This window comes from Petromyzon marinus, chromosome 38 (genome assembly GCF_048934315.1).
Source record: "Petromyzon marinus isolate PM22_M1 ecotype Great Lakes invasive population chromosome 38, UKy_Petmar_22M1.pri1.0, whole genome shotgun sequence".
NCBI classification, from domain to species: Eukaryota; Metazoa; Chordata; class Hyperoartia; order Petromyzontiformes; family Petromyzontidae; genus Petromyzon; species Petromyzon marinus.
The window spans coordinates 1,816,019-1,843,187 of NC_133704.1; the positions used below are offsets into that span (position 1 = coordinate 1,816,019).

The 27,169-nt window shown below is 49.6% G+C and overlaps 2 protein-coding genes and 1 long non-coding RNA gene across 3 annotated transcripts in view; 2 read left to right on the top strand and 1 right to left on the bottom strand.

The window, feature by feature from the left end:
- LOC142930360 (uncharacterized) overlaps positions 1–5,994 on the top strand; it is a 38,546-nt gene extending 32,552 nt beyond the window's left edge. The window contains exon 2 of the long non-coding RNA XR_012946269.1: positions 2,243–5,994. This is a non-coding gene — a long non-coding RNA (uncharacterized LOC142930360). The remainder of the gene's footprint in view (positions 1–2,242) is intronic.
- A 522-nt stretch (positions 5,995–6,516) lies between these two features.
- Positions 6,517–25,561, bottom strand: LOC142930351 (uncharacterized). Its single transcript, XM_076072465.1, has 5 exons — positions 25,536–25,561; positions 23,943–24,175; positions 21,319–22,064; positions 6,996–7,084; positions 6,517–6,751 (listed from the first exon to the last, which is right to left on the bottom strand). The coding sequence occupies exons 1-5, from the start codon at positions 25,559–25,561 to the stop codon at positions 6,517–6,519; spliced, it is 1,329 nt and encodes a 442-aa protein (XP_075928580.1).
- MYO19 (myosin XIX) overlaps positions 24,138–27,169 on the top strand; it is a 51,808-nt gene continuing 48,776 nt past the window's right edge. Inside the window, exon 1 of the mRNA XM_076072489.1 lies at positions 24,138–24,480. The gene's annotated coding sequence lies outside the window, so the exon portion shown is untranslated. The remainder of the gene's footprint in view (positions 24,481–27,169) is intronic.

A 27,169-nucleotide genomic window follows, 5' to 3' on the forward strand; every position in this document is an offset into this window, starting at 1 on the left:
GGCAACCCGCGGCTCCTTCGAAAGGAACTGCGTTCGTGACCGTGGACTTATTCAGCACCGCGGTCTCGTTATGATTCGCGTGCATAGGCGGCTCTTGGAATATTGAGTTGTGTGGTTCTTTTTTTTACCGAATGCCTGTCGTTTTTGTTGCCGACCCCTGCTGTAGGCTGTGTGTATAGGCTGTGCGTGTAGGCTGTGTGGTTGTGTGTGTAGGCTGTGTGTGTGTAGGCTGTGGGGCTGTGCGTGCGTGGCTGTGTGTAGGCTGTGCGTGTATGGCTGTGCGTGTGTGTAGGCTGTGCGAGTCTGTATGCTGTGTGTGTAGGCTGTGCTAGCCTGTATGCTGTGTGTGTGTAGGCTGTGTGTGTGTGGGCTGCGCGTGTGTGTAGGCTGTGCGAGTCTGTATGCTGTGTGTGTATGCTGTGTGTGTGTAGGCTGTGTGTGTGTGCTGTGTGTGTGTAGGCTGTGCGAGTCTGTATGCTGTGTGTGTATGCTGTGTGTGTGTAGGCTGTGTGTGTGTGGGCTGTGTGTGTGTAGGCTGTGCGAGTCTGTATGCTGTGTGTGTAGGCTGTGTGTGTGTGTAGGCTGTGTGTGTGTAGGCTGTGCGAGTCTGTATGCTGTGTGTGTAGGCTGTGTGTTTGTGCTGTGTGTGTAGGCTGTGTGTGTATGCTGTGTGTATGCTGTGTGTGTGTATGCTGTGTGTGTGTGTGTGCTGTGTGTATGCTGTGTGTGTGTGTAGGCTGTGTGTGTGTGCTGTGTGTGTGTGGGCTGCATGTTTGAATTTTGGCCAAATTGCCCACAGCGTGCCCCATCTTTGTCATATCTCAGAAGCTAATCTGGGATGAGCCTGGATAAGTGCTGGGATGTTGGACGACTGCCATGCACAGCACAGACGGCCATAGGCGCTACGCGGCTCGCAGCAGAGGGCAGTGCGGCTACATCTACTGTTGTACTGCACTCCTGTGCTGCCTCCCCCATGCTTAATGCCTGCGCCAACCCGCACTGACCAGCGTGGTGAAGTATGGTCGATTAAACCCACCGCGACCTGTCTGGCGTGGGGAGACCCTCGTTCAGCAGTGGATTGAGGAATGAGCCGTGCACAAACACGGACACACAAACGTGGCCTCGTACGTGGGCTGTTAATGAAAGATACACTTGACAATCGACTGCTCGACAAATGCCTCCTCCACGCTTCACCACGCTGGTCGGTGTGGGTGGGTGGTGATGGTGGCGACGGTGCCCGGGGCTGGTTCAGATGCGATGTTGGCCGCTGATATGAGCCGTGGCCCTGGAGTCAGATGACTGTGTTCAGAGCCCACTGCATTCCTAGCCAATTAATGCAATGGCAGCGACTTCTGTGCGTGCCAAGGCGAGCTCCCACGTCACACTCTGCTTCGCGCAGATGAGACATTTAACCTCTGCGTCATGTGGTGAGGTGTTAACCCCGACACCTGCTGTATATTTGAAGTGTGCATGTCCCTCTCCCCGTGGGTACGTGGATTATTCTCTGGACCCTCCGGATTTTCCCTCCACGTTTAGAATCCACGTGCGTTTTAGAGAAATTTGCTTGCTATCAATTCCCACATGATAAGCCAATTTGTTGAGCTATCATTTGTGGCCATATTGCTTCTGAAAAGGAGCTACATAGCTCAGTGGACCTTACCTGGTAAAATTAATATAGTAGAGTTTAGTTGATTCGCGTGTTTTTGTCACTGTTCGAATAAAAATAGTTTTAATTAAATAGTTTTAGTTTGATAATTTTTCGCACTCTACGTAGCCAACTGTGCTAATCGGAGGTGCGGGGGAAGGACAACAAACGGACCACAACCCTACACCACCGCTCCACTCTGTGCGCACTGCCAATGTGGATCTCTGTGTCGTACGCGTTTACACGTGTGTACTGTGCACGATCATCAGCCACCATCATCATCATCATCACCACAAGCCATGGTCATTCCACTGCTGGATAAAGGCCTCCTTCCCAAGCCGCCGCCACCTCTCGCGATCCCACGATGTAACGATCCACCCGGCGCCTGCTTCGCGCCAAACCATTTCACAATCCGGACGAGAACCCCTTTGGACGCGTTCCATCCCTTGTCCGCCACTCCGTTATTAGTCCACACCATCGGCCGTCATCGCCGCTGTTGGCCCCGACGCTGCCCTGCGCAGGCCCCACTCGAGCCTTCTCAGCAGTGTGCACGTCCGCCACTGACCCGTGCACGCGTGTGCGTTTCTGCGTGCGTAGGAGGGACGTGACCGCGTGCGGGGGTTGGCGGGACGCGAGAGGACCGGGGCGCTCGCGGAATCATCTTGGGCGACTCGGCGGCACCGCACAAGACCCCCGTGGCGTCCGCACACGCGCCGGCCCACAGCCGCCTCCGTACAGCGCGGCCTCCCGACGTCTTGCAGCGTCGTCGTCGTCGTCATCGTGGTCGTGTTGCCGTTGTTGCCGTTGTTGTGTTGTTTGTGTTTTCAGGCAACCCATTTAACCAGGGCAGACGTCCAAGAGTCCACGTCTCATTTACAAGCCGGAGGCCGCTAGGCAAACACAGGCTGCGAAATGGCTACACTTGGGCCCCATCAGATGAACTAAACTTTGACTGAACAAATTTTTGTTTCTTACCAGGTAAGGCCCACTGAGATATGTAGCTCTTCTTTCGGAAGAGACCTGGCCACACGTGATAACGAATCACGTTGAAATTTATCGAGGCAGCCGAATACTCTTAAGCGCACGTTTATAAATGTGGAGGTAAAAACCGGAGGACCCGGAGGAAAATCCACGCGACCACGGGGAGAAAGAGACCACAAACTCCAAATATGCAGTAGCAATTCAACTTGGGTTTGTGTAACCAGGTGGTGAGAACTCGAGAAGAGTCCAGGACAGGAGTGACCTTTGTTTTTGTCTAACCATCAGACAGCATTGTGCGTTTTCAGATGCGCCGCTGTGGCCGTCTGGAATGCTCTTCCGATATTAGGAAGCCACCGGAGCTATGCACCCTTATATTCAGATTTAAAACTAATTTCTGCAGAACTGCTTTTTGTGTTTAGCTGGTTGTACTTCCCCACGCACGGTTGGCTACGCACGGTGCGAAAGAAGTTCGGCATGCGTACAGCCCTGGGTCACCAAACGTTACGATGGCAAACCAAAGCGGAGCAATGCGGCAAAAAGAAATCGGAGTGGAAACAACCGTGTCGCCGAGAGAAATCGAAACATAAATCTGCGATAAATCGAAGTTGAACATTGAATTACATGCAGTGCAAGTCGGCTTGGGTAGATTAGTTACAAAATGTGTTTACATAAACATTAACGTTAAACAGATATACGGTGACTTTTTCACTAATATGTAAATGGACAAGGATATACGAGTCGAATGCAAACACGATTGCATGACTAAACAGTGCAACCCATGTTTACAATTTACCTCTGAAAAGAATGTAAGAATGTAATGTAAGAATGCATTTGGTGGGGGGGGGAGTGGGGTAGTGGTGGCGGCAGCACAGTGGTTAGCACCGCACTAGGATCCCAGCTGCCCGAGTTCGATTCCCGGCCGTGGCTAACGCCCAGCGGCGAGCGAACTCTGAGCCGGCCCTGCGGCCCTCCACCCCTGTGGCCAACCCGCACGCCGAGACGCCGGGGCGGCCAAACCGCTCGCGGTCAAAACAACCTCGGCGTGCGGAGAGGCCCTCGTGCAGCAGTGGATCGACCGTGGCCACCGATCGTTGGAAGGACGAGTGAACGAGGCGAAGTGGCGGTGCGCAAGCTCACGCAGCGAGAGCCCGGCACGTTGGGCAGTAACTCGGCCCTGGATGGGTGGAAGGCTGAGAGGCAGTATTGGGTGGCGTTGCAGGCGGAAGCAACCCTTGCACATAGCGGCGAGAACTCGCTCATGTCATGTTAATATTGATTCTTGTTGTTCGTGTTCAAAATCTTCATCAGAATCTTTCTTTTAGGCTGGAGGAACACGATGAGCTAGGAAGCTTTTATTGCTTTTTTTACAGATGTCCAGTCGGTGTTGATGACTGACAGCTCATATTTCCCGATTGATTCTGCAGTCGATGGTGGTGATGGTGGTAATGGTGGTGGTGGTAGTGGTGATGGTGATAGTGGTGATGGTGGCAGTGATGGTGGTTCATGGACAGCCACCTCTGTCTTGGTTAGCAGAGGGGGGGGGTCTGCCCCCCCACGCCGCCTGCCTGCCCCCCTCGACAACAACGCAGCAGCTGCTGCTGGGACCGGCCCCCCACATTCCCTCTGGACCCCCCAAACCAGTGCCCCCCCCGCCGCGCGCTCTCTGGCCGTGCTACACGCGCTCTCCACCGGCAGGTCTTTACGTCGCTTCTCTCGAGAGCCTAAAGCTGCCAGTTGAAGAGCTGAGGTCGCCGGTCTCTCTCTGCACGCGGGGTGTGGGGGTGGTGAAGACGACGACGAGGAGGAGGTGGATACAGAATCGATTTCGCGATGTTTGTGTGAATCGGTGTCATTTTGTTGCTTTACCCCGGCAAAGCCGGAGTCTCGAGACGCGTTGGGCAGGGGGGGGGGGTCCTGCCTTGCGTTGGCAGTAAGAGGGGGGGGGCGATGTTGCTGCTGCTGTAGTTAGTGTGTGATCCCCCGTGGAGTGTCTTAGCCAATGCAAAGTTAAGTTGCATGGAGGAAACGCATGCAGAACTGGGGGAGTACACACACACAACATACACAACACACAGAACACACAGAACACACACACAACACACAGAACACACACAACATACAGAACACACACACACAACATACAGAACATACACATAACACACACACACCATACAGAACATACACACGACACAACACACACACAACATACAGAACACACACAACATACAGAACACACAACATACAGAACATACACACAACACACACAACACACACAATATACAGAGCATACACACGACACAACACACACAACATACAGTCATACACACAACACACTAGAACACACAGAACACACACACAACATACACACAACAACATACAGAACACACACACAACACAGAACACACACAACATACAGAACACACACAACATACAGAACATACACACAACATACAGAACACACACAACACACTAGAACACACACACAACATAGACAACATACAGACAACACACAACATACACGCAAAATACACACACCATACACAACATACAGACAACACACAACATACACACAACAGACAACACACAACACACAGACAACACGCAACACACACAACACACAGAGAGGCACCCGAGTGGGGAAGCGATCGGGCGTTACCACGAGACCACGCCGCGCGCCCGGCCGCCTTTGTATCCCCACTGCTGATGTTCACCCACGCCGTGGCCCGGCAGCAAACCCGGATCGTCGGGTGTGTGGAGAGGTGTGCAGACAAAGACAAAGACCCCCCCTATAGCCTCTCACAGACTGTTGGGCCAAGTGCTGTTCGCGAGGAGCACCTATGAAGACCGGCACTGTGGTACTCACGAGGGTGGCCAGCACCACGCCCGACCGCCTTTGTCTTCCCCAATGCCGATGTTTACACAACGCACTCATTTGAGGCTGAGTCGACCTAGGGGAGGCCCAGGACCGGTTAAGATAATCGTCACCGCTGGTGGCGGTGAGCTGGAATCGAACTCGGATGGTCGGGTTCGCAGCGCACACGTCTGCACTATAATTGGACCCAGTTTAATTACTGTATCACCACGGAAAATTCGCGTTGAAACAACGTTATTCAATATGTACTGAAGGTTGCTTAAGCGGCGAGTGTAAAGTTGCGAAACAATATAAACGTGTAAATTACATTACGTAGTGGCGATTGTGAATCGTATGCAAATGTTATGTTAACGCTCACTTGTGATATTGTGACGTTAATGCTCTGTGGTTGTACGATTTGTCTGTGCGTGGGTCCCAGGTCGCCCTTGCCCGAGAGGGGCTTGCGGCCTCATGGGGGGCTCGTGTTAAATAAATAAATAAACCCCCCCCCCCACTATTCGTGTTTTGCCAATCCACTGCTGTATGAACACCGTCAGTCGCATCGTGTTGCTCGTGGAGTGGAGTGTGTGGCCATACTTCACCGCGCTGGTCGTTGCAGATGTTAACAACCTCGCCTGGCATGCAGGAGGTCGTGGGTTCGTTCCCGACCCTGACGCCTGCTGCTGTATACTAAGAGTTTGCGGTGTCTCTCTCCCCGTGGTCGTGTGGATTTCTCTCCGGGTCCTCCGAGTTACCCCTCGCAAAAGCAAAGTTTGTGGGGAATAATAGCCACTTTCTATACTTTTTAGGCATAAGCAATAAAAAAATAACGCTACCCAGGAACAAATATCGTGTGAGATCGTGGAGTTAGCGCTTCAGCCCCTGCGTAGGGGAATGCACGGCCATGGTTACAGGAGGCGAGGAGTGTCAAACATTCACACGCCCCCACCCCCCCCCCCCCGAGGGATTAATTTATCACCGAATAGTTTCCAGGTTAGGTGGCACGCGAGCAGCAGCCACAGCCCTAGCCGGATGTATACTAGATGTGGTGTGCCGGGCGGGTTGATGACGAGGACAGCCCCCCAAACGGACGAGGGGAATCTCCGCACGCGGCCCCCTCGAGCCGCCCACCGCCCCTGCCATCAGAGCCGACACGTGGCTGGCTGGGCTGTAGCGGCACCGCGACATTGCCGGGCCCGGACTGGCCAATGGGGCAGCAGTCCGGAGGGGAATGCCCGGTGGGCCGGTCCGACCCGAGGACCGGTGGGGTCGGTCTGTGTGGGGGAAATTGCAAATGTGGTCAAGAGTACAACGTTTTTTTAAGCTTAAGATATTGTCCTTACCTCTAGTGTACGCTTCATTGCTTATTTACGCTCGCAGTTGGCATTAAGACCCCAGATTTTCGGCAGTCCCAAAGATTATCCCCCCTGCCACCCCCCCACTCACTCCCGCCCGAGCTGGAGTGCTAAGGAGCCCCCATCACCAGAGCGGGGTGGAGGGGGGGAGATGCTGAGTCACCTTTCGCAGTCCTGCGGGACAGCTTTCCGATGTCCTTGCGGGTTGTCTCGCGTGTTGCTCCGCACGATGTTCGCGAGCTCCTGGATATGCTCCCAGCACGCGGAGGGGAACGTCGGACATCACGCGGGATGAGCACGCGCGAGAGGAGAGTGCAAGCGAGGGATTGACCACGTGGCTCTGCGAGGAGTCGCAGCGCCCTCTGCTGGTCATTGGCTGTCACCGGTAACGACGTGCGCTTTCGCGACCACGTTTCATGCATAGAAACTAAACTTTAAACAATTACACTTTTTTATTTTTATATCACTATTTTTTTCTAATGCGACCTGGCCACAAATGATAGCTCAACAAATTGGCTTTTGATGTGGGAATCGATAGCAACCAAATTACTCCCAAACGCATGATGTTGATTCTAAACGTGGAGGATCCAGAGAATAATCCACATACCCACGGGGAGAGAGACACGCAAACTTTAAGTATACAGCAGCAGGCGTCAGGGTCGGGATCGAACCCACAACCTCCTGCATACCAGACGAGGTAGTTAACATCTCACCACGTAACGCAGAGGTTCAATGTCTCATCAGAGTGTCACGTGGGAGCTCGCTGTGGCAGCGAACGGAGAACGCACAAAAGTTGCTGCCATTGCATTCATGGGCTAGGAATGCAGTGGGCTCTGAACACAGTCATCTGACTCGAGGGCCACGGCTCACATCAGTGGCCAACATCGCATCAGTGGCCAACATACCCCGACGAAGTTGTTTATCGCGTGGAAATGTATAGCAGCCGAATCCACTGAACGCGTGATGTTGATTTTAAATGTGGAGGGCGAAACCGGAGGACCTGGAGAAAAATCCATGTGAGCACAAGGAAAGAGAGACACGGCAAACTCCAAATATACAGCAGGCGTTAGAGTCGGAATCGAACAGACGACCTCCTGTATACCAGGCGAGGTAGTTAACATCTCGCCACCGTGGAGCCCTGTAATAGTACACAGCAGTGATCGCCTGACTAAATTGTACACTTGTGTCGTACACCCTGCTCCACCCGACACGGCCACCTGTGGGGGACATGTCGATGACATCACACGATTGGAGGCGAGTAGCACAAATCTGTGCGGTATGCTGAACTTCTTTCGCACCTTACGTAGGCAACCGCGCTAATTTGGACGTGCGAGGGGAGGGTCAACAAACGAACGCAACAAATCAGCTTTAAAGCAATGTGTTTCAGTGTGTTTCAGTCTCGCGGTGGCGTTCTGAGAGAGGCTTCGCTCTGGAGGGGCGCAGGCGGTGCAGCTGCGCCAGGGAGTTGCCACGCGCCGAAGGGGCCCAAGCGGGGGGAGGGGGCAGGGGAAGAAGGAGGGGGCGGGGGGAGGGGGTAGGGGGAGGGGGAAGGAGGAGGGGGCAGGTGAAGAAGGAGGGGGAGGGGGGAGGGGGGCAGGGGGAGGGAGGAGGGGGAAGGAGGAGGGGGGCAGGGGGAGGGAGGAGGGGGAGGGAGGAGGGGGGGCAGGGGGAGGCTGTGATTGGACAGAGGGGCCCCGTGTCACCGCTTGCAGCAGGAGCCGTGCCAACTGCCCCCCCCTCCCCGCTGGACTTTGCCCTCGGCGCCCGCCCACGACTCGCAGTGGCGGTGCATCGAGCACGGGGCTCCCGCGGGGAGCGGTGGTGCCGTGGTCAGCGCACCGCGCTACGCCATTGAACGCAACGGTCCCGGCCAGCAGAGTTTGATGCCCGGTCCTGGGCCTCCCCCATTGGCCGACTCAGCCTTACAATGAGCACATGGTGCGGTATATAACAACTGCAGCACTGGGGAAACAAAGGTGGCCGGGCATGGTGCATGATAGCGTCAGGTCACAGAGCCCAAGCGTACGCATGATTGTTCTTCCTTGTTTAACACTGCTGTGCGACGGTCTACAGCAGGGCTGGGGAACGCCAGGCCCGCGAAATCATTTGGTCTCTGGTCCTGTCAAGGCAACCGCAGGCGGTACTCGAAATTCAATACATCTAGGAGCAAAGCTGGAAAAGCAGTTGCGAGTAGCAACATCATCGTCAATAGCAGCTAACATCACCACACGCCTCACCAAAGAGAAGCAGGTTCCAGCCCATCGCATTAGGGGCGAATTAATTAAATGATGATGTTATATAAATATCCAAATGGCCTTTGGCAGATAAAAAGGTTCCCCACCCCTGGTCTAGAGCAATAAACAAAAGTGTTGTTGACACGGCACGCGTTGAGTTGTTGTTTTCCGTGTTTGTACACCACTGCCAACCCAGCAGCATGGCCGTGGAGTTTTGAAGGTTCCAATGGACCCGGCGGAATGCTCGCGATGACGTCGCGGCTGTGAACGACCTCGCCTGGTATACAGGAGGTCGTGTATCAGGCGAGGCCTGTATATTTGGAGTTTGCGTGTCTCTCTCCCCATCCATAATGCAGGTGTTTTGGGGGTTAGATGGCGTGAATATAAATGTGTCGTTAAAGCCGTCACCACCCGACACAGCCAATTAGTAAGGTTATTTACGTAAACACAGCATAACAATTCGTCACCAAATTTTGATTTAAAGCTTTCGTGACTGCAGTGATTCATATTCTTGGTTCTTTCGGTAAAGTCACGTTGAAGGGAAACAATAAAATAATAAAATATATAAACAAAATTATTAAATTATCACGACGTTTCGACTGCAACACAAACAGTCATCATCAGGTGTGAAAACCAACGGCAAGAACATTTGAAAGAAGTGGCGGTGTGTATTTATTTATGTACTTTTTAAACGTTAGCACCACGGATAACGATTTGACAGTTTGTTTAGATGGACGAGTCCACACAATTCTACTCACCTGGTATCGACAATCAAGGGTATTTCCCTGTCCCCAGACGACCTGCTTGTCAGTTTTGATGTAGTTTCCTTATTCACCAAAGTTCCTGTACCTGACACCATCGCAATCATTGAAGACTTGGTTCATCAAGGACTAAACACTGAGGTACCCCCCCTGGTGAGACACTGCTTAACCAATACATACTTCACTTGGAATGGAACTTTCTACAAACAAACTGAGGGCACCCCAATGGGCTCCCCCCTATCTCCGGTTATCGCCAACATTTTCATGGAGAAATTTGAGACTGACGCCATCCAGACTGCCACTCTGCGCCCAACCTTATGGAAGAGGTACGTGGATGACACTTTTGTCATCTGGCCACATTTCGATATATTATCTAATTAGTTTTGGCCAGTAGCAACTCGTTTTGCACAGAACTTCAACATTATCAAAATCAATTGACTGTGCTTGTTGGCACGCGTGTTCTGCTACTGCCGACAGTTGTGTTTGGGAGAATTTCATATTCCTCTGATGTTCTTTTAGTCTCGTGCTGATCATTCGTCCTGTTTGCCCAACATAACATTTACCACACGTGCAGTTAATCCTGTACACACCTTCTGTTGATAGCTTCGGTAATACATGTTCAGTACCGGACATTAATTTCTGTATTGTATGTACCGTGTCAAATCTGATTCGGAATGTGGTGTTTTTACAAAAATCTGGCTAGTTTATCAGTTACTCCCGCAATGTACGGTATTTTAATATTTGTAATTACCTGGTCAATTTCAACCCTCGTGCTAATTGATTTGATCTTGGGATTCCATGCCCTGTTGATTTGTGCATAATTGTAGCTATTCAATTGCAGCGCTTCTTTAACATGTTTAATTTCAGTTCTCAGACTCTCACCATCTGACACTTAGCCCAATGTGTGAGCGTCTTGATGAGAGATAATTTCGGCGCAGGGTGATGGTGTGACTACACTCAGATAGGCGTCAGTTTGCGTTTTATTTCGGTAAACATTGTGTGTTATTTTACCATTTCGGACTCGCCCGAGCAGAATATCCAGAAATGGTCGAGTTATGTCAGCTTCCACTTCCATGGTGAACTGTATGGATGGGTTTTGCGAGTTTAGGTGATTTAGAAATTCGTTACGTGTATCTTTGCCATGTGGCCAGACCACCAATGTGTCATCCACATATCTAAACCAAGCAGAGGGTTTTGGTGTGCTTGAAGCTATTGCTTTTGTTTCAAAATCTTCCATGTACAAATTCGCAATCACAGGCGACAAAGGAGAAGCCCATTGCTGCTCCTTCCTTTTGTTTATAGAAATCACCTTTCCACAAGAAATCGGTGTTCTGTAGACAGTGTTCAGCTAGTCGTGGGATATATTTGGATAAACCTCTGTTCGTTCCCAGAGTATCGAGTAATTTAATTGACCGGGACCCTCGTGATCAGAGAAGTCACATAAAAACTTACGAGAACATCATTATATTTACGAGATGTTCGGAGTTTTTAATGAACGAAGAGGCCCTACCGATGTAGGGCTGCAATTCGTTTCGTCACGTATTGTGCTAATTTGTATGTGTCAGAGCCTATTGTACTAACTATGAGTCTTAATGGGACATCAGGTTTGTGAATCTTTGATAGCCCATAAAGTTTCGATTTAAAGCTTTCGTGACTGCAAGGATTCATCTTCTTTGGTTCTTTCGGTAAAGTCACGTAGAATGAGAATAAATAAAAAAATAAGCTCTGTCGTCCCGACAGTTTTGTTCCTTCACCTGAAGAAGGCTACTTGTGTTGTGGCCGAAACGTCGTGAGAATTTCATCCTCTTATTTTATTTTATTCTCATTCTACGTGACTTTACCGAAAGAACCAAAGAAGATGAGCCCACAAAGTCTTTGTGGTTTTGATGCCCTGGGTTTGATCAGGTGTTGCTCTTCCTTGGGAATTGATGTTGGTTGAGTCTCGTTTAATTTTAAGGTAGGTACCTTCATCGAGTAAATCTGTGATTTTATTATCGTAATCCTCACGGCGCATCACACAGTTGATCGGCCCTTTATTTGCTCTCAGCTCTCTTAAGGCTTTTGCCTCACTCAAACCAAGATTTGTTTTTGGAAATTGACTGTACTCAGTCATTTTGGCAACCTCATGCCGAGTCATCTCAGCTTATGTGTGAGATGTCTGACTGCTGATTCCACTTGAGCAAATATCTCATCGACAGGGATTGTACATGGGGAAACAGACAGTTAAGACCTTTATTCAGGACTGATACCATGTCGCTGGATAATTCAACGTGAGTCATGTTGTTTTTTAAATTGTTCATTTTTAGTTGAGAGTTGTTGCTGGTCAGTCTGGAAAATGTGTTTCCTTGGGTAGTGTTAGTTTTGTTAACTACATTATCAGGCCGATTGCTGTCTAATTGTGTCTGTTTCTGTGTAAATGTGTCTAGCTGCTATAAATATTCACATGATGATGAGCTACTTCGTTGAGCTATCGTTTAGTGGCCAGGTCGCTTCTGAAAAAGAGCGACATAGCCTTACCTGGTGAAAATGAAAACAAAAATTGTTTAGTTCAGTGAGACAGCGCGAATGGGCACGACCTCGAACGCTGGAAAATCACACGGGGGTGAGTCAGGAAGGGCGTTCGCACGCGGGCATGGAGGAGATCCCTGGCAGAGGGCGAGCATGGCTCTCGAGTGAAGCGATCTGGGTTCGACACCGGGTCACCTATCCCGTATCCCCCCCCCCGCCACTGTGTTCACATCACGGACTCAGAGCGGTCGGCATGAGCCCTGGTGCGAGGAATGAAATGCCCTCCCACACCCAACTCTGTTCATAGTCCGGAGCTTCCGGCCCGTGGCACCCCTCGGTGCAGTTGCACCGCCTGCACACTCGACCCCTGCGTCGGCACAGCGGCGTTACCCGGGCAGAGGAATGAACTTGCGTCCGAGTCACCGTCATCATCATCAGCTGTGGTCTACCCACTGCTGGTCGCAGTCATATTTGGCCCGACTTGTCAGCCCGCTTTGCCGAGTTATTTTCCTGCGGTTCATTTGAATGTCCATCGATGGTCATGCCGTCAGCAAATGCGAGGTTTTACAGTCACCGTTTCTCCAGACGCCCCTAATTCTACCAGGCCGCTTTTCGGAAGCTCTCGTGGCCCCGAGTAGCCGGCACGAGAAGCGCCTCTCCCCGTCAGGCAGGGAGCGAGATGTTAACGACCTCGCCTGGTATACAGGAGGTCGTGGGGTAGATCCAGACCCTGACGCGTGTATGTATATTTTAGTGGGCGCCGCGGTGGCTAGGAGATGTTAACAACCTCGCCTGGTATACAGGAGGTCGTGGGGTAGATCCAGACCCTGACGCGTGTATGTATATTTTGTGGGCGCCGCGGTGGCTAGGAGATGTTAACGACCTCGCCTGGTATACAGGAGGTCGCGGGGTAGATCCCGACCCTGACGCCTGCTCTATATTTGGAGTTTGCGGTGTCCCTCTCCCCGTGGTGGTCGCGTGGATTTTTCTCCGAGTCCTCCGGTTATTCCCGCCACATTTAGAATCAACATCACCACGCGTTTAGAGTTATTTATCTGCTGCTATGAATGTCCACACGATGACGACAAGCCACTTCGTCGAGCAGATATCATGTGTGATGGCCAGGCCGCTTCTGGAAAAGGAGCTACACGTAGCTCAGTGGGGCCTTACACTGCAGGTTAAAAACAAATTAAAATAAACATTTTGAGTGAACCGTGTTCAATAGATTCGTCTTCCAGGTCGCGTTGTGGTCATCCCCACGCGTGGTGTCAGCCGAGCTTGGCCGTTGTCGTGGTTGTTGTTGGTGGCGTTTAGCTTCGACATGGCACGGACGGGTGAAGAAGGCATCGGCATGTCAGATAAAAACAACGGGATTCAGGACCGGCTGAGATCTCACTCGCTCGCCACTGATGTTACAGCCGCGTTCGATCAGCACGGCTGGACACCACCGATCAGCACGGCTGGACACCACCGATCAGCACGGCTGGACACCACCGATCAGCACGGCTGGACACCACCGATCAGCACGGCTGGACACCACCGATCAGCATGGCTGGACACCACCGATCAGCACGGCTGGACACCACCGATCAGCACGGCTGGACACCACCGATCAGCACGGTTGGCTGCGTGCGGTGCGAAAGAAGTTCAACGTACATACAGTAGGTCGCCGGCCGTATCACGGCTCCCTTCTCAGTCCACTGCTGGATGAATACTCGCCCGACGCCGTGTCGATCACGGGAGTCGTTTGACCATACTTCTCCACGCTGATCAACTGAAGGGTAAGGAGACGGGAGAAGGGTGGTGGAGGGGGGCGGGTTGAGGGGCAGTAGAATCCCCTTTAGATATCACTCGCCACTGACGTTAGCCGTCGCTAGCGACTGAACTAGGGGCGGCGTGGATAGTAACGCAGCGTGCAAACCACGCTGCCACCGCTCCCCCAGACATCAGAGTTATTGCGAAGACGCAACACGGGTGGAGCAAACTTGATTTGAAGCTTTCGTGACTGCAGGAATTACCCTTTGGTTATTTCGCTAAAGTCACGTAGAAAGAAAATAAATTAAATAATGGAGTACGACGTTTCGATTGCAACACAAGCAACCGTCATCAGGTTGAACTAAATTTGAGAGAGAGAGAGAGACGCAACGCGGGTGGAGCATTTAGACGGAATCGCGGAACAAACTCCAGCCAGCCAAATCAGCAGGGGAGTTAGAAACCCAGCCTCGCTGTGGTTGTCTGGGATGCATTTAATTGAGCGGAACCGGCAGATAATCACGCCCCAACAGGGGCTGCGCACAGTCTGGAGCCGGACCAAAATGACCTCGAAACACTCTTCCTCCTCTTCCTCCTCCTCTTCCTCCTCCTCCTTCTCGCTCGGTCCGAGAGATTCCGAGGAATTGCGGTCAGGGCGGAATGCGGAGGGGGAGGGGGGCGGGTGGGGGAGGGGGGCGGGCGGGCCGCGAGGGCCCAGAGCCGGCGTCACCCACACAGGCACGATCACCATCATCAACACCACCATCATCATTACCACCATCATCAACACCACCATCATCAACACCATCATCATCACCACCATCATCATCATCACCATCATCATCACCATCATTACCACCATCACCACCATCACTACCACCATCATCATCATCATCACCACCATCATCATCACTATCATCATCACCACCATCATCATCACCACCATCATCATCACCACCACCATCATCACCACCATCATCATTACCACCATCATTACCACCATCACCACCATCATCATCACCACCATAATCATCATCACCACCATCACCACCATCATCATCACCACCATCATTACCACCACCATCATCACCATCATCATCACCATCATTACCACCATCACCATCACCACCATCATCACCATAATCATCATCATCATCACCACCATCATCACCACCATCATCATCACCACCATCATCATCACCACCATCATTACCACCATCATTACCACCATCATCATCACCATCATCACCACCATCATCATCACCACCATCATCATCACCACCATCATTACCACCATCATTACCACCATCATCATCACCATCATCACCACCATCACCCACACAGGCACCATCGCCATCATCATCACCACCAACATTACCACCATCACCACCATCACCACCATCATCACCACCATCACCACCATCATGATCACCATCACCACCATCATCATCACCACCATCATCATCATCACCACTATCATCATCACCATCATCATCACCACCATCATTACCACCACCATCATGATCACCACCATCATTACCACCATCACCATCATCACCACCATCATCACCACCATCATTACCACCACCATCACCATCATCATCACCACCATCATTACCACCATCACCATCACCACCATCAGCATCATCATCACCACCATCATTACCACCACCACCATCATCATCACGACTCATCATCACCACCATCATTACCATCACCATCATCGTCACCACTATCATCATCACCACCATCATTACCACCACCATCATCATCATCACCATCATCACCACCATCATTACCACCACGATCATCATCACCACCATCATTACCACCACCATCATCATCACCATCATCACCATCATCATCACCATCATCATCACCACCATCATCATCACCATCATCATCACCACCATCATCACCACCATCAACAACAACAACAACCGCCATTCGCCACTAAGTAGCGGTGACGTCACCACGACGACGCTTGTGCCAGGCTATGTGCACCTTGAGGCCACGTGAAGTGTCGAACGCCCGCTGGCAGGAGGTCACGGGGCAGACCCAGGTGCAACGGGTCGACTGACTGAGATGACTGGCTGGTGCACCACCTTTTCCCTCTACTGTACCAACCTGCTGTGCTTTAGCCACCCGGCGCTCCGCTCGTTGTTGTGAGCGTCGCTCCTCCGCCCTCCGTTGTTGTTGGAGGGCGACTACCTCCAACTGCCCAGTAGCGTCCTTCACGAGCCTCCTCCACAGAGGCCGATCTTGACACCGCTGGTACCAGTCATCGGCAAGTCCACTCAGATCCACGTCCTCCTGTACCACATCACTCCATCTCTTCTCTAGCCCGTGCCGCGCCCGTTTAGCTCCCTCGATCCGGCCTAACAAAAGCGGTTTCGGCATGCGGTGGCTGGGCATGCGGGCTACATGACCCATCACCACCATCACCACCACCAACACCACCACCACTACCACCATCACCACCACCATCATCATCACCACCACCACCATCATCATCACCACCATCATCACCATCATCATCACCACCACCACCACCAACACCACAACCATCATCATCATCACCAACACCACCACCACCACCATCATCACCACCACCATCATCACCACCACCACCACCATCACCACCACCACCACCATCATCATCATCATCACCACCATCATCACCATCATCATCACCACCACCAACACCACAACCATCATCATCATCATCACCACCACCAACACCACAACCATCATCATCACCACCACCATCACCACCATCATCACCACCACTATCACCACCATCACCACCATCATCATCACCATCATCATCACCACCACTTCTATCATCACCACCACCAACATCACCACCATCACCACCACCATCATAAATCTGGCTCTGACACTAGCCAGTGCCTCCCCAGCCATTGACCTCACTGCACGTCACTGACTACGACATCTACTACTACTACATATACTACCACTACATCTACTACTACAACTACTACTACATCTACTACTACATCTACTACATCTACTACTACATCATCTACTACTACATCTACTAGTACTACTACATCTACTACAACATCTACTACTACTACATCCACTACTACTACTACATCTACTACTACTATTACATCTACTACATCCACTACTACTACATCTACTACTACTATTACATCTACTACATCCACTACTACTACATCTACTACTACTACATCTACTACTACTACATCTACTACTACATCTACTACTACTACATCTACTACTACATCTACTACTACTACATCTACTACTACTACTACTACATCTACTACTACATCTACTACTACTACATCTACTACTACATCTACTACTACATCTACTACTACTACATCTACTACTACTACATCTACTACTACATCTACTACTACATCTACTACTACTACATCTACTACTACATCTACTACTACATCTACTACTACATCTACTACTACTACATCTACTACAACATCTACTACTACTACATCCACTACTACTACATCTACTACTACATCTACTACATCTACTACTACTACATTTACTACATCTACTACTACATCTACTACTACTACTACATCTACTACTACATATACTATTACTACTACATCTACTACTACATCTACTACATCAACTACTACATCTACTACTACATCTACTACTACATCTACTATTACTACTACATCTACTACTACTACATCTACTACATCTACTACTACTACATCTACTACTACTACATCTACTACTACATCTACTACTACTACATCTACTACATCAACTACTACTACATCATCTACTACATCTACTACTACATCTTCTACTACATCTACTACTACATCATCTACTACATCTACTACTACTACATCTACTACATCTACTACTACTACATCTACTACTACTACATCTACTACTACATCTACTACTACATCTATTACTACATCTACAACTACTACATCTACTACTACTACATCTACTACTACATCTACTACTACTACTACTACATCATCTACTACATCTACTACTACATCTACTACTACATCTACTACTACATCTACTACTCTTGCTACATCTACTACTACTACATCATCTACTACATCTACTACTACTACATCTACTACTACATCTACTACTACTACTACATCTACTACTACATCTACTACTACTACTACATCTACTACTCTTGCTACATCTACTACTACTACATCATCTACTACATCTACTACTACATCTACTACTACTACATCTACTACATCTACTACTACCACATCTACTACTACGTCTACTACTACTACTACATCTACTACATCTACTACATCTACTAATACTACTACATCTACTACTACATCTTCTACTACTACATCCACTACTACATCTACTACTGCATCTACTACTACATCTACTACTACATCTACAACTACAACTACTACATCTACTACTACTGCTACATCTACTACATCTACTACTACATCTACTACATCTAGTACTACTACATCTACTACATCTACTACTACATCTACTGCTACATCTACTACTACTACATCTACTACTACTACATCTACTACTACATCTACTACTACTACATCTACTACTACTACATCTACTACATCTACTACTACATCTACTACTACTACATCTACTACTACTACATCTACTACTACTACATCTACTACTACATCTACTACTGCTACATATACTACTACATCTACTACTACTACATCTACTTCTACTACATCTACTACTACATCTACTACATCTACTACTACTAGATCTACTACTACTACATCTACTACTACTACTACATCTACTACTACTACATCTACTACTGCTACATCTACTACTACTACATCTACTACTACATCTACTACTACTACATCTACTACTACATCTACTACTATTACATCTACTACTACTACATCTACTACTACATCTACTACTACATCTACTACTACTACATCTACTACTACTACATCTACTACTACTACATCTACTACTACATCATATACCACCATCATCATCACCACCACCACCATCATCATCACCACCATCATCACCATCATCATCACCACCACCACCACCAACACCACAACCATCATCATCATCACCAACACCACCACCACCACCATCATCACCACCACCATCATCACCACCACCACCACCATCACCACCACCACCACCACCACCATCATCATCATCATCACCACCATCATCACCATCATCATCACCACCACCAACACCACAACCATCATCATCATCATCACCACCACCAACACCACAACCATCATCATCACCACCACCATCACCACCATCATCACCACCACTATCACCACCATCACCACCATCATCATCACCATCATCATCACCACCACTTCTATCATCACCACCACCAACATCACCACCATCACCACCACCATCATAAATCTGGCTCTGACACTAGCCAGTGCCTCCCCAGCCATTGACCTCACTGCACGTCACTGACTACGACATCTACTACTACTACATATACTACCACTACATCTACTACTACAACTACTACTACATCTACTACTACATCTACTACATCTACTACTACATCATCTACTACTACATCTACTAGTACTACTACATCTACTACAACATCTACTACTACTACATCCACTACTACTACTACATCTACTACTACTATTACATCTACTACATCCACTACTACTACATCTACTACTACTATTACATCTACTACATCCACTACTACTACATCTACTACTACTACATCTACTACTACTACATCTACTACTACATCTACTACTACTACATCTACTACTACATCTACTACTACTACATCTACTACTACTACTACTACATCTACTACTACATCTACTACTACTACATCTACTACTACATCTACTACTACATCTACTACTACTACATCTACTACTACTACATCTACTACTACATCTACTACTACATCTACTACTACTACATCTACTACTACATCTACTACTACATCTACTACTACATCTACTACTACTACATCTACTACAACATCTACTACTACTACATCCACTACTACTACATCTACTACTACATCTACTACATCTACTACTACTACATTTACTACATCTACTACTACATCTACTACTACTACTACATCTACTACTACATATACTATTACTACTACATCTACTACTACATCTACTACATCAACTACTACATCTACTACTACATCTACTACTACATCTACTATTACTACTACATCTACTACTACTACATCTACTACATCTACTACTACTACATCTACTACTACTACATCTACTACTACATCTACTACTACTACATCTACTACATCAACTACTACTACATCATCTACTACATCTACTACTACATCTTCTACTACATCTACTACTACATCATCTACTACATCTACTACTACTACATCTACTACATCTACTACTACTACATCTACTACTACTACATCTACTACTACATCTACTACTACATCTATTACTACATCTACAACTACTACATCTACTACTACTACATCTACTACTACATCTACTACTACTACTACTACATCATCTACTACATCTACTACTACATCTACTACTACATCTACTACTACATCTACTACTCTTGCTACATCTACTACTACTACATCATCTACTACATCTACTACTACTACATCTACTACTACATCTACTACTACTACTACATCTACTACTACATCTACTACTACTACTACATCTACTACTCTTGCTACATCTACTACTACTACATCATCTACTACATCTACTACTACATCTACTACTACTACATCTACTACATCTACTACTACCACATCTACTACTACGTCTACTACTACTACTACATCTACTACATCTACTACATCTACTAATACTACTACATCTACTACTACATCTTCTACTACTACATCCACTACTACATCTACTACTGCATCTACTACTACATCTACTACTACATCTACAACTACAACTACTACATCTACTACTACTGCTACATCTACTACATCTACTACTACATCTACTACATCTAGTACTACTACATCTACTACATCTACTACTACATCTACTGCTACATCTACTACTACTACATCTACTACTACTACATCTACTACTACATCTACTACTACTACATCTACTACTACTACATCTACTACATCTACTACTACATCTACTACTACTACATCTACTACTACTACATCTACTACTACTACATCTACTACTACATCTACTACTGCTACATATACTACTACATCTACTACTACTACATCTACTTCTACTACATCTACTACTACATCTACTACATCTACTACTACTAGATCTACTACTACTACATCTACTACTACTACTACATCTACTACTACTACATCTACTACTGCTACATCTACTACTACTACATCTACTACTACATCTACTACTACTACATCTACTACTACATCTACTACTATTACATCTACTACTACTACATCTACTACTACATCTACTACTACATCTACTACTACTACATCTACTACTACTACATCTACTACTACTACATCTACTACTACATCATATACTACTACATCTACTACTACTACATCTACTACTACATCTACTACTACATCTACTACTACATCTACTACTGCTACATCTACTACTACTACATCTACTACTACATCTACTACTACTACATCTACTACTACATCTACTACTACTACATCTACTACATCTACTACATCTACTACATCTACTATTACATCTACTACTACTACATCTACTACTACTACATCTACTACTACATCTACTACTACATCTACTACTACTACATCTACTACTACTACATCTACTACTACATCATATACTACTACATCTACTATTACTACTACATCTACTACTACTGAATGAAGGCGCCACCGCCTCCCCCACCAGGCAGACGTCACGTGCTGCTGCTCTCTCGCCCTGGTCTCCCGGGCGCTCGTCGCGTCGACTGCCGAGAGCGAGTCGGGGGAGCGGGGCATGGGGAGCACACATCCACCATGGCAACTCACTAGCAGGCGGTGGCTGGGAGATGTTAACTCCCTCGCCTGCTATGCAGGAGGTCGTGGGTTGCATCCCCACCCTGACGCATGCTGCTGCTGCAGATTTGCAGTTTGCGTGTCTCTCTCTCCCCGTGGTCAGCCGGGTTTTCCCTCCACATTGACAATCAACATCACACATTTAGATTATTTGGCTGCTATACATTTCCACGTGATGCACCACTTCATTGAGCTCTCATTTGTGATAGCCAGCTCGCTTATATAAAAAAGCTACATAGCTCAGTGGGCCTTACCTGGTAAAATAAAATATTTTTTGCTTCAGAAGAGGAACGGCGAGCCATGATCGAGACTAATATCGGAACAGCAGCCAAAGCGGCGAACGCGCTCGCGAGGACATCCCGCGCGGAGACGGAGCGACGCGATCATCTGCTGTGGGAAATCCTTCCACTCCTGGCAGGACCTAAGTGGCCGCTACTCACCTGCACGCCGAAGAGCCTCATCACTACGACTTCGGGACATCCCACCGAAGTGCCTCATCACTACGACCTCGGGACATCCCACCGAAGAGCCTCATCACTACGACCTCGGGACATGTCGGGGACTCTGGGGAGGAGCGGTGGCGCATTTTGGTTAGCGCGGCGCGCTACGCAGTAATAGGGGCGCGTGAATTAATTATTGAAGGGAAACGCAAAACCAGCAGCAGAGGCGCGCGCGTGCCCTTTGAAACTTTAATGAAACCAGCGGGAAGAGCCGTAGGACGTGGAACGCCCCTCGTGACGTCCCTGGACGTTCACACCGCGACGTTACCCGGCGGCCGGTACGAGACAACGGGCAGTGTCTGTGTTTGTGTGTGCACGTGTGTTGTGTGTACACGTGTGTGTTTGTATACACGTGTGTGTGTGTACACGTGTGTGTGTACAAGTGTGTGTGTGTATCGGTCGACGCAGCCTAAAATAAGTATTTGGCGCGATGTGTAAACATCGCCACTGGGGAGACAAAGGCGGCCGGGCGTGGTGCTGGCCACCCACCCCTCGTGTGCCGTTGCTGTAATCATAGGTGCTATTCGCTAACAGCACTTGCCCCAACAGTCTGTTAAGGCTATACGGGGGATCTTTATGTGTCTGTGCGGGTGCACTGTGCTCTGTGCATACCGACGGACACGTGTGCATATCTCGTCCGCGTGTGTGTATACACGTGTGTGTGTGTATACATGTGTGTATACACGTGTGTGTGTGTGTGACTGTGTGTGTACACATGTGGGGAGCAGTAGTGTAGCGGTTAGCGCGCTGCGTTATGAACCTGGCGACCCGGGATCGATTCCCGCTCACGGACAACACCAGTGACGATTATCTGAAGCGGTCCCGGGCCTCCCCTAGGTCGACTCAGCCTCAAATGAGTACCTGGTGCGGAGTGTAAACATTGCCACTAGGGAGACAAAGGCGGTCGGGCGTGGTGCTGTACCGTTCCGGCCTTCATAGGTGCTCGCTAACAGCACTTGCCCCTACAGTCTGTTAAGGCTATATGGGGGATCTTTGATCTTTGTACACGTGTGGGTGTGTGTGTGTATACGCGTGTGTGTTTATCTCTCGCAAGCTGTCTGTGTACTGTGTGCGCACACACCGCAGCCGTACGCAGCATGCGTGCCAGTCCTCTTCTGTACTACTAACGTGTGGCGCACGCACACACCACAACCACCACCATCACCCCGACATGGCCCCATCCACAAACTCGCCACCAGTCTCCCCGTGCAGACCTTAGCGCCGGCTCTGACCTCTACTGAGGATCGCCGGTTTCATCATCATCACCATCATCATCACCACCATAATCACCGTCGTCGTCATCATCTTTATCGATTTCTCTCTCGGAGGAAGACGAAGAGCGAAGGGGAAGCAGCCAAGTAAGGAGCGTCCGGTGAGTGTGAGAGTAGTTGTGGTGGATATGGGGGAGACGGGGGGTGTGTAAATGAGTGGGCGGAGGGAGTGGGGTAGCAGGGCAGTGCTGTGCGCTCAGCCGATGGAAATGATTAGAGAGACATTTCGGGCCTTGTGAGAAGAAAAAAACCCTGCCACGCAAACAGAAAGTGCACGCGCGTGGGATGTGATGGTGGTGGTGGTGCTGGTGGTGGTGGTGCTGGTGGTGGTGCTGGTGGTGGTGCTGGTGGTGGTGCTGGTGGTGGTGCTGGTGGTGGTGCTGGTGGTGGTGCTGGTGGTGGTGGCCACCGCTCGGAGCGGAGCCGTAGTTGGGGAACGCGCCCCGCTGCGAAGCCGCCAGACTTCCTCGGTTCGAGTCCCGACCACGGCTCGCGTCAGTGGCGAGTGACCTCACCGCTTGTCCCGGGGACATCCCCCGAGGTCTACTCGGCCTTAAGTGAGTCCCCTTGTGCGAGCTGTGTAGACATCGACACTCAAGAGACACACTGCGGCCCTGCGTGGTGGTGGTGGATGACCGCAGCAACTCCTCGGAGATTTAATTTCTTTCCTGGCGGCCTCCGTAGGTGCCACCTGAATAACGGCACTTGCCCCAACAGCTGGCAAAGGCTACACGGGGAGGGGGGGGGGTCTTTATCTTTGGTGGTGGTCAGTGGTGCAGTGCAAGGAATGGACAATTCACCAACTGCAGAGTTGGCTGAGCCTCTCTCAGCCCATGGTGCTCCGGCGCAGTTGCACCGCCTACACACCCGATTGGTAGTTGTGGTGGTGGTAGTGGTGGTTGTGGTGGTGGTGGTTGATGCACGCCCAGTACCACGAATCAGAAGGGGGTGGGAGGGAGGGGTGGTTGTGAGAGGGGCCATTCTTGGGATGTTTGGGTCAATTTTGTGAATGAGTTTTTTATTTAAATTCGCGCGTGGGAGGAACGTGGTATGTCTGGCGAGACTCGCGGCGGGAGGGGGGCGGGTAAAAGCAGGGTTTACAGAAGTCCGGTCGACATTTTAGTGCATTATATTAAAAAAAAACATTGATTTGTCATCTGCCGGATTTGTATATCGAATTGCGAGATTAAAACGTTCGGATCGCTAGCACAGCAGTGAATCGCGTAACCAGCTCCGCGACTGACCAGAGCGGTGAAGTATGGTCAAACAACCCCACCCGTCTCTCCCCCCCCCCCCCCCCCATTACAATCAGGCGTTCGCTGTTGTTGGCAAGAACCTCATCCAGCAGTGGATTGGCAAAGGGCTGTGCGCAGAGTACGCTTGCAGTGCGGGCAGGTTGTGTGCGATGAACAGATTAGCGGCGAGGGTGGGTGGGCAGGGGCTTTGTCTGAGTCTCGAGGCAGGTAACAGGTAAGTCTGGTACCCGGGTGCTGATATTTATATGTGTGGTGTGTGTGTGTGGGGGGGGGAGCGGTGGCGCAGTGGTTGACGCGCTGCGAACCCGGCGACCCGAGTTGGATTTCCGCTCATTGCAAACACCAGTGACGATTACCTGTTCCTGTACCGCGTCCTGGGCATCTCCTAGGTCGACTCAGTATCAAATGAGCTCCTTCTTCCGGCGTGTAAACATCTCCGCTACGGGGACGAAGGCAGCCGAGCGTGTCGCTGTCTGGCGACCCACCCCCTCTCGCGTGCCACCGTGCCGGCCTTCAAAGGTGCTCCTCTCTACTCACGGGACTTGCCCCAACAGTCTGGTCAGGCTATACGGGGGATCTTTGGATGGCAGCTCTGCTGCGCCTGCATGCCACGTGACAGCAATGGACGCGCGTCCAGTGGCTCTTCACGAGCCTTCAGCCAGCGTCCTCAATGATTGAGCTATCTGCAATAATAATAATTACGTATTATCTACATATTTCCCATTTATTCATATCCCCCACCGCCATCGACGTCAGATGCCCGCGTGCCACTAAGGCGAACGTCGTCAGCGTCACCGGTCGCCGTGCTCAGTCCACTGCTGGATGAAGGCATCAGACCCGAATCGTCACCCCCCGAACCGCCTCTCGCGGGCCCCCCCGGTTCGTGTCGCGCCCACGTGGTCCCGCACGGCCGAGTCTCCACAATCGAGGCGTTTTTAGTGGGCTTAGATCGCGTGGATATTAAATGTTGTGTCGTGAGACCCGCCACCATCCGGCACGGGCGATTCGTCACGGTTGTGTATCGTAAACAAAAAAAACGTTCCAATTCGTTGGTAGTTCGTCACTAGCCGGTACTCGCATTGTAAATGTGCGTGGGTTTTACTCTCCAACACGCCCGGCGTGCCGAACTAGCAACGAATTGGCACGTTCTGTTGACGTGACGAACCTTAGTAACTGGCTGCTTCGGGTGGTGGCGGGTGTAACGACACCACATTTATATATTTATGCGATCGAACCCAACAAAAAACCCCTCTATTATGGATATTGGTCGCGATAGCCCTCTGTTACTTCGTGTTAAATTGACGATCGATTCGGCGAACATCAGTAGAAGTCGCGGGGGTGGGGTAAAGGCGCAGCCCTGCAATTGCGTATTCACGCCACTGCTGCCAGACGGACTTTCACGAGAGGGAGCCCTTCCCTACTCGCGGGTTCTTGGCCTCGTCTTGCACGCTGAGACAGACGTCTCGGAATCAGAATCAGAATAGTGATCTTATACTGGAGGAATCCGATGAGCTATAAAGCTCTTGTTCACAGATGTCCAGTAGGGGCACGGGGGCAGAACGTTACAACAACGAAACAATTCAAAAGCACAACAGGAGCGCAAAGTGTCGGTGAAGTACCCACACTTTACCCCACTCCGCACAGCCTACCGATTCATTCACGGTGGTGGACACTTTTATACTGCTGGGTGGATGAAGGTTTGTGTGTCTATGTGTGTGTGTGGGGGGGAGGGTGATTTGGGAACATTGCCGCGCTGGGAGATCGAATGGAACCGGTGCCGTCTAGATCGCAAGTCCAGTGCGCGGACAATTCCACCACGGGGATATTGAGTGGGCGGTGAAGAAACGAACCCCTCCCCCATATCCCCCTCCTCTCCCCCACAACTGACACGGCGTAGGAGAGGGAGGGCCTTCATCTAGCAGTGGATTGAGGACGAGGGAGGCCCTTCATGTAGCAGTGGATTGAGGAAGAGGGAGGCCCTTCATGTAGC

Excerpts from the sequence above, each read along its gene's own strand:
- LOC142930351 (XM_076072465.1), bottom strand. The coding sequence starts at position 25,561 with ATGCCCAGGACGCGGTACAGGAACAG. Across the intron at positions 24,176-25,535 it reads AGGACGCGGTACAGGAACAG|GGTTTTTTTCTTCTCACAAG; the intron begins GTAATCGTCACT and ends TTTGCGTGGCAG. Across the intron at positions 6,752-6,995 it reads GTCCCGCAGGACTGCGAAAG|ACCGACCCCACCGGTCCTCG; the intron begins GTGACTCAGCAT and ends TCCCCCACACAG.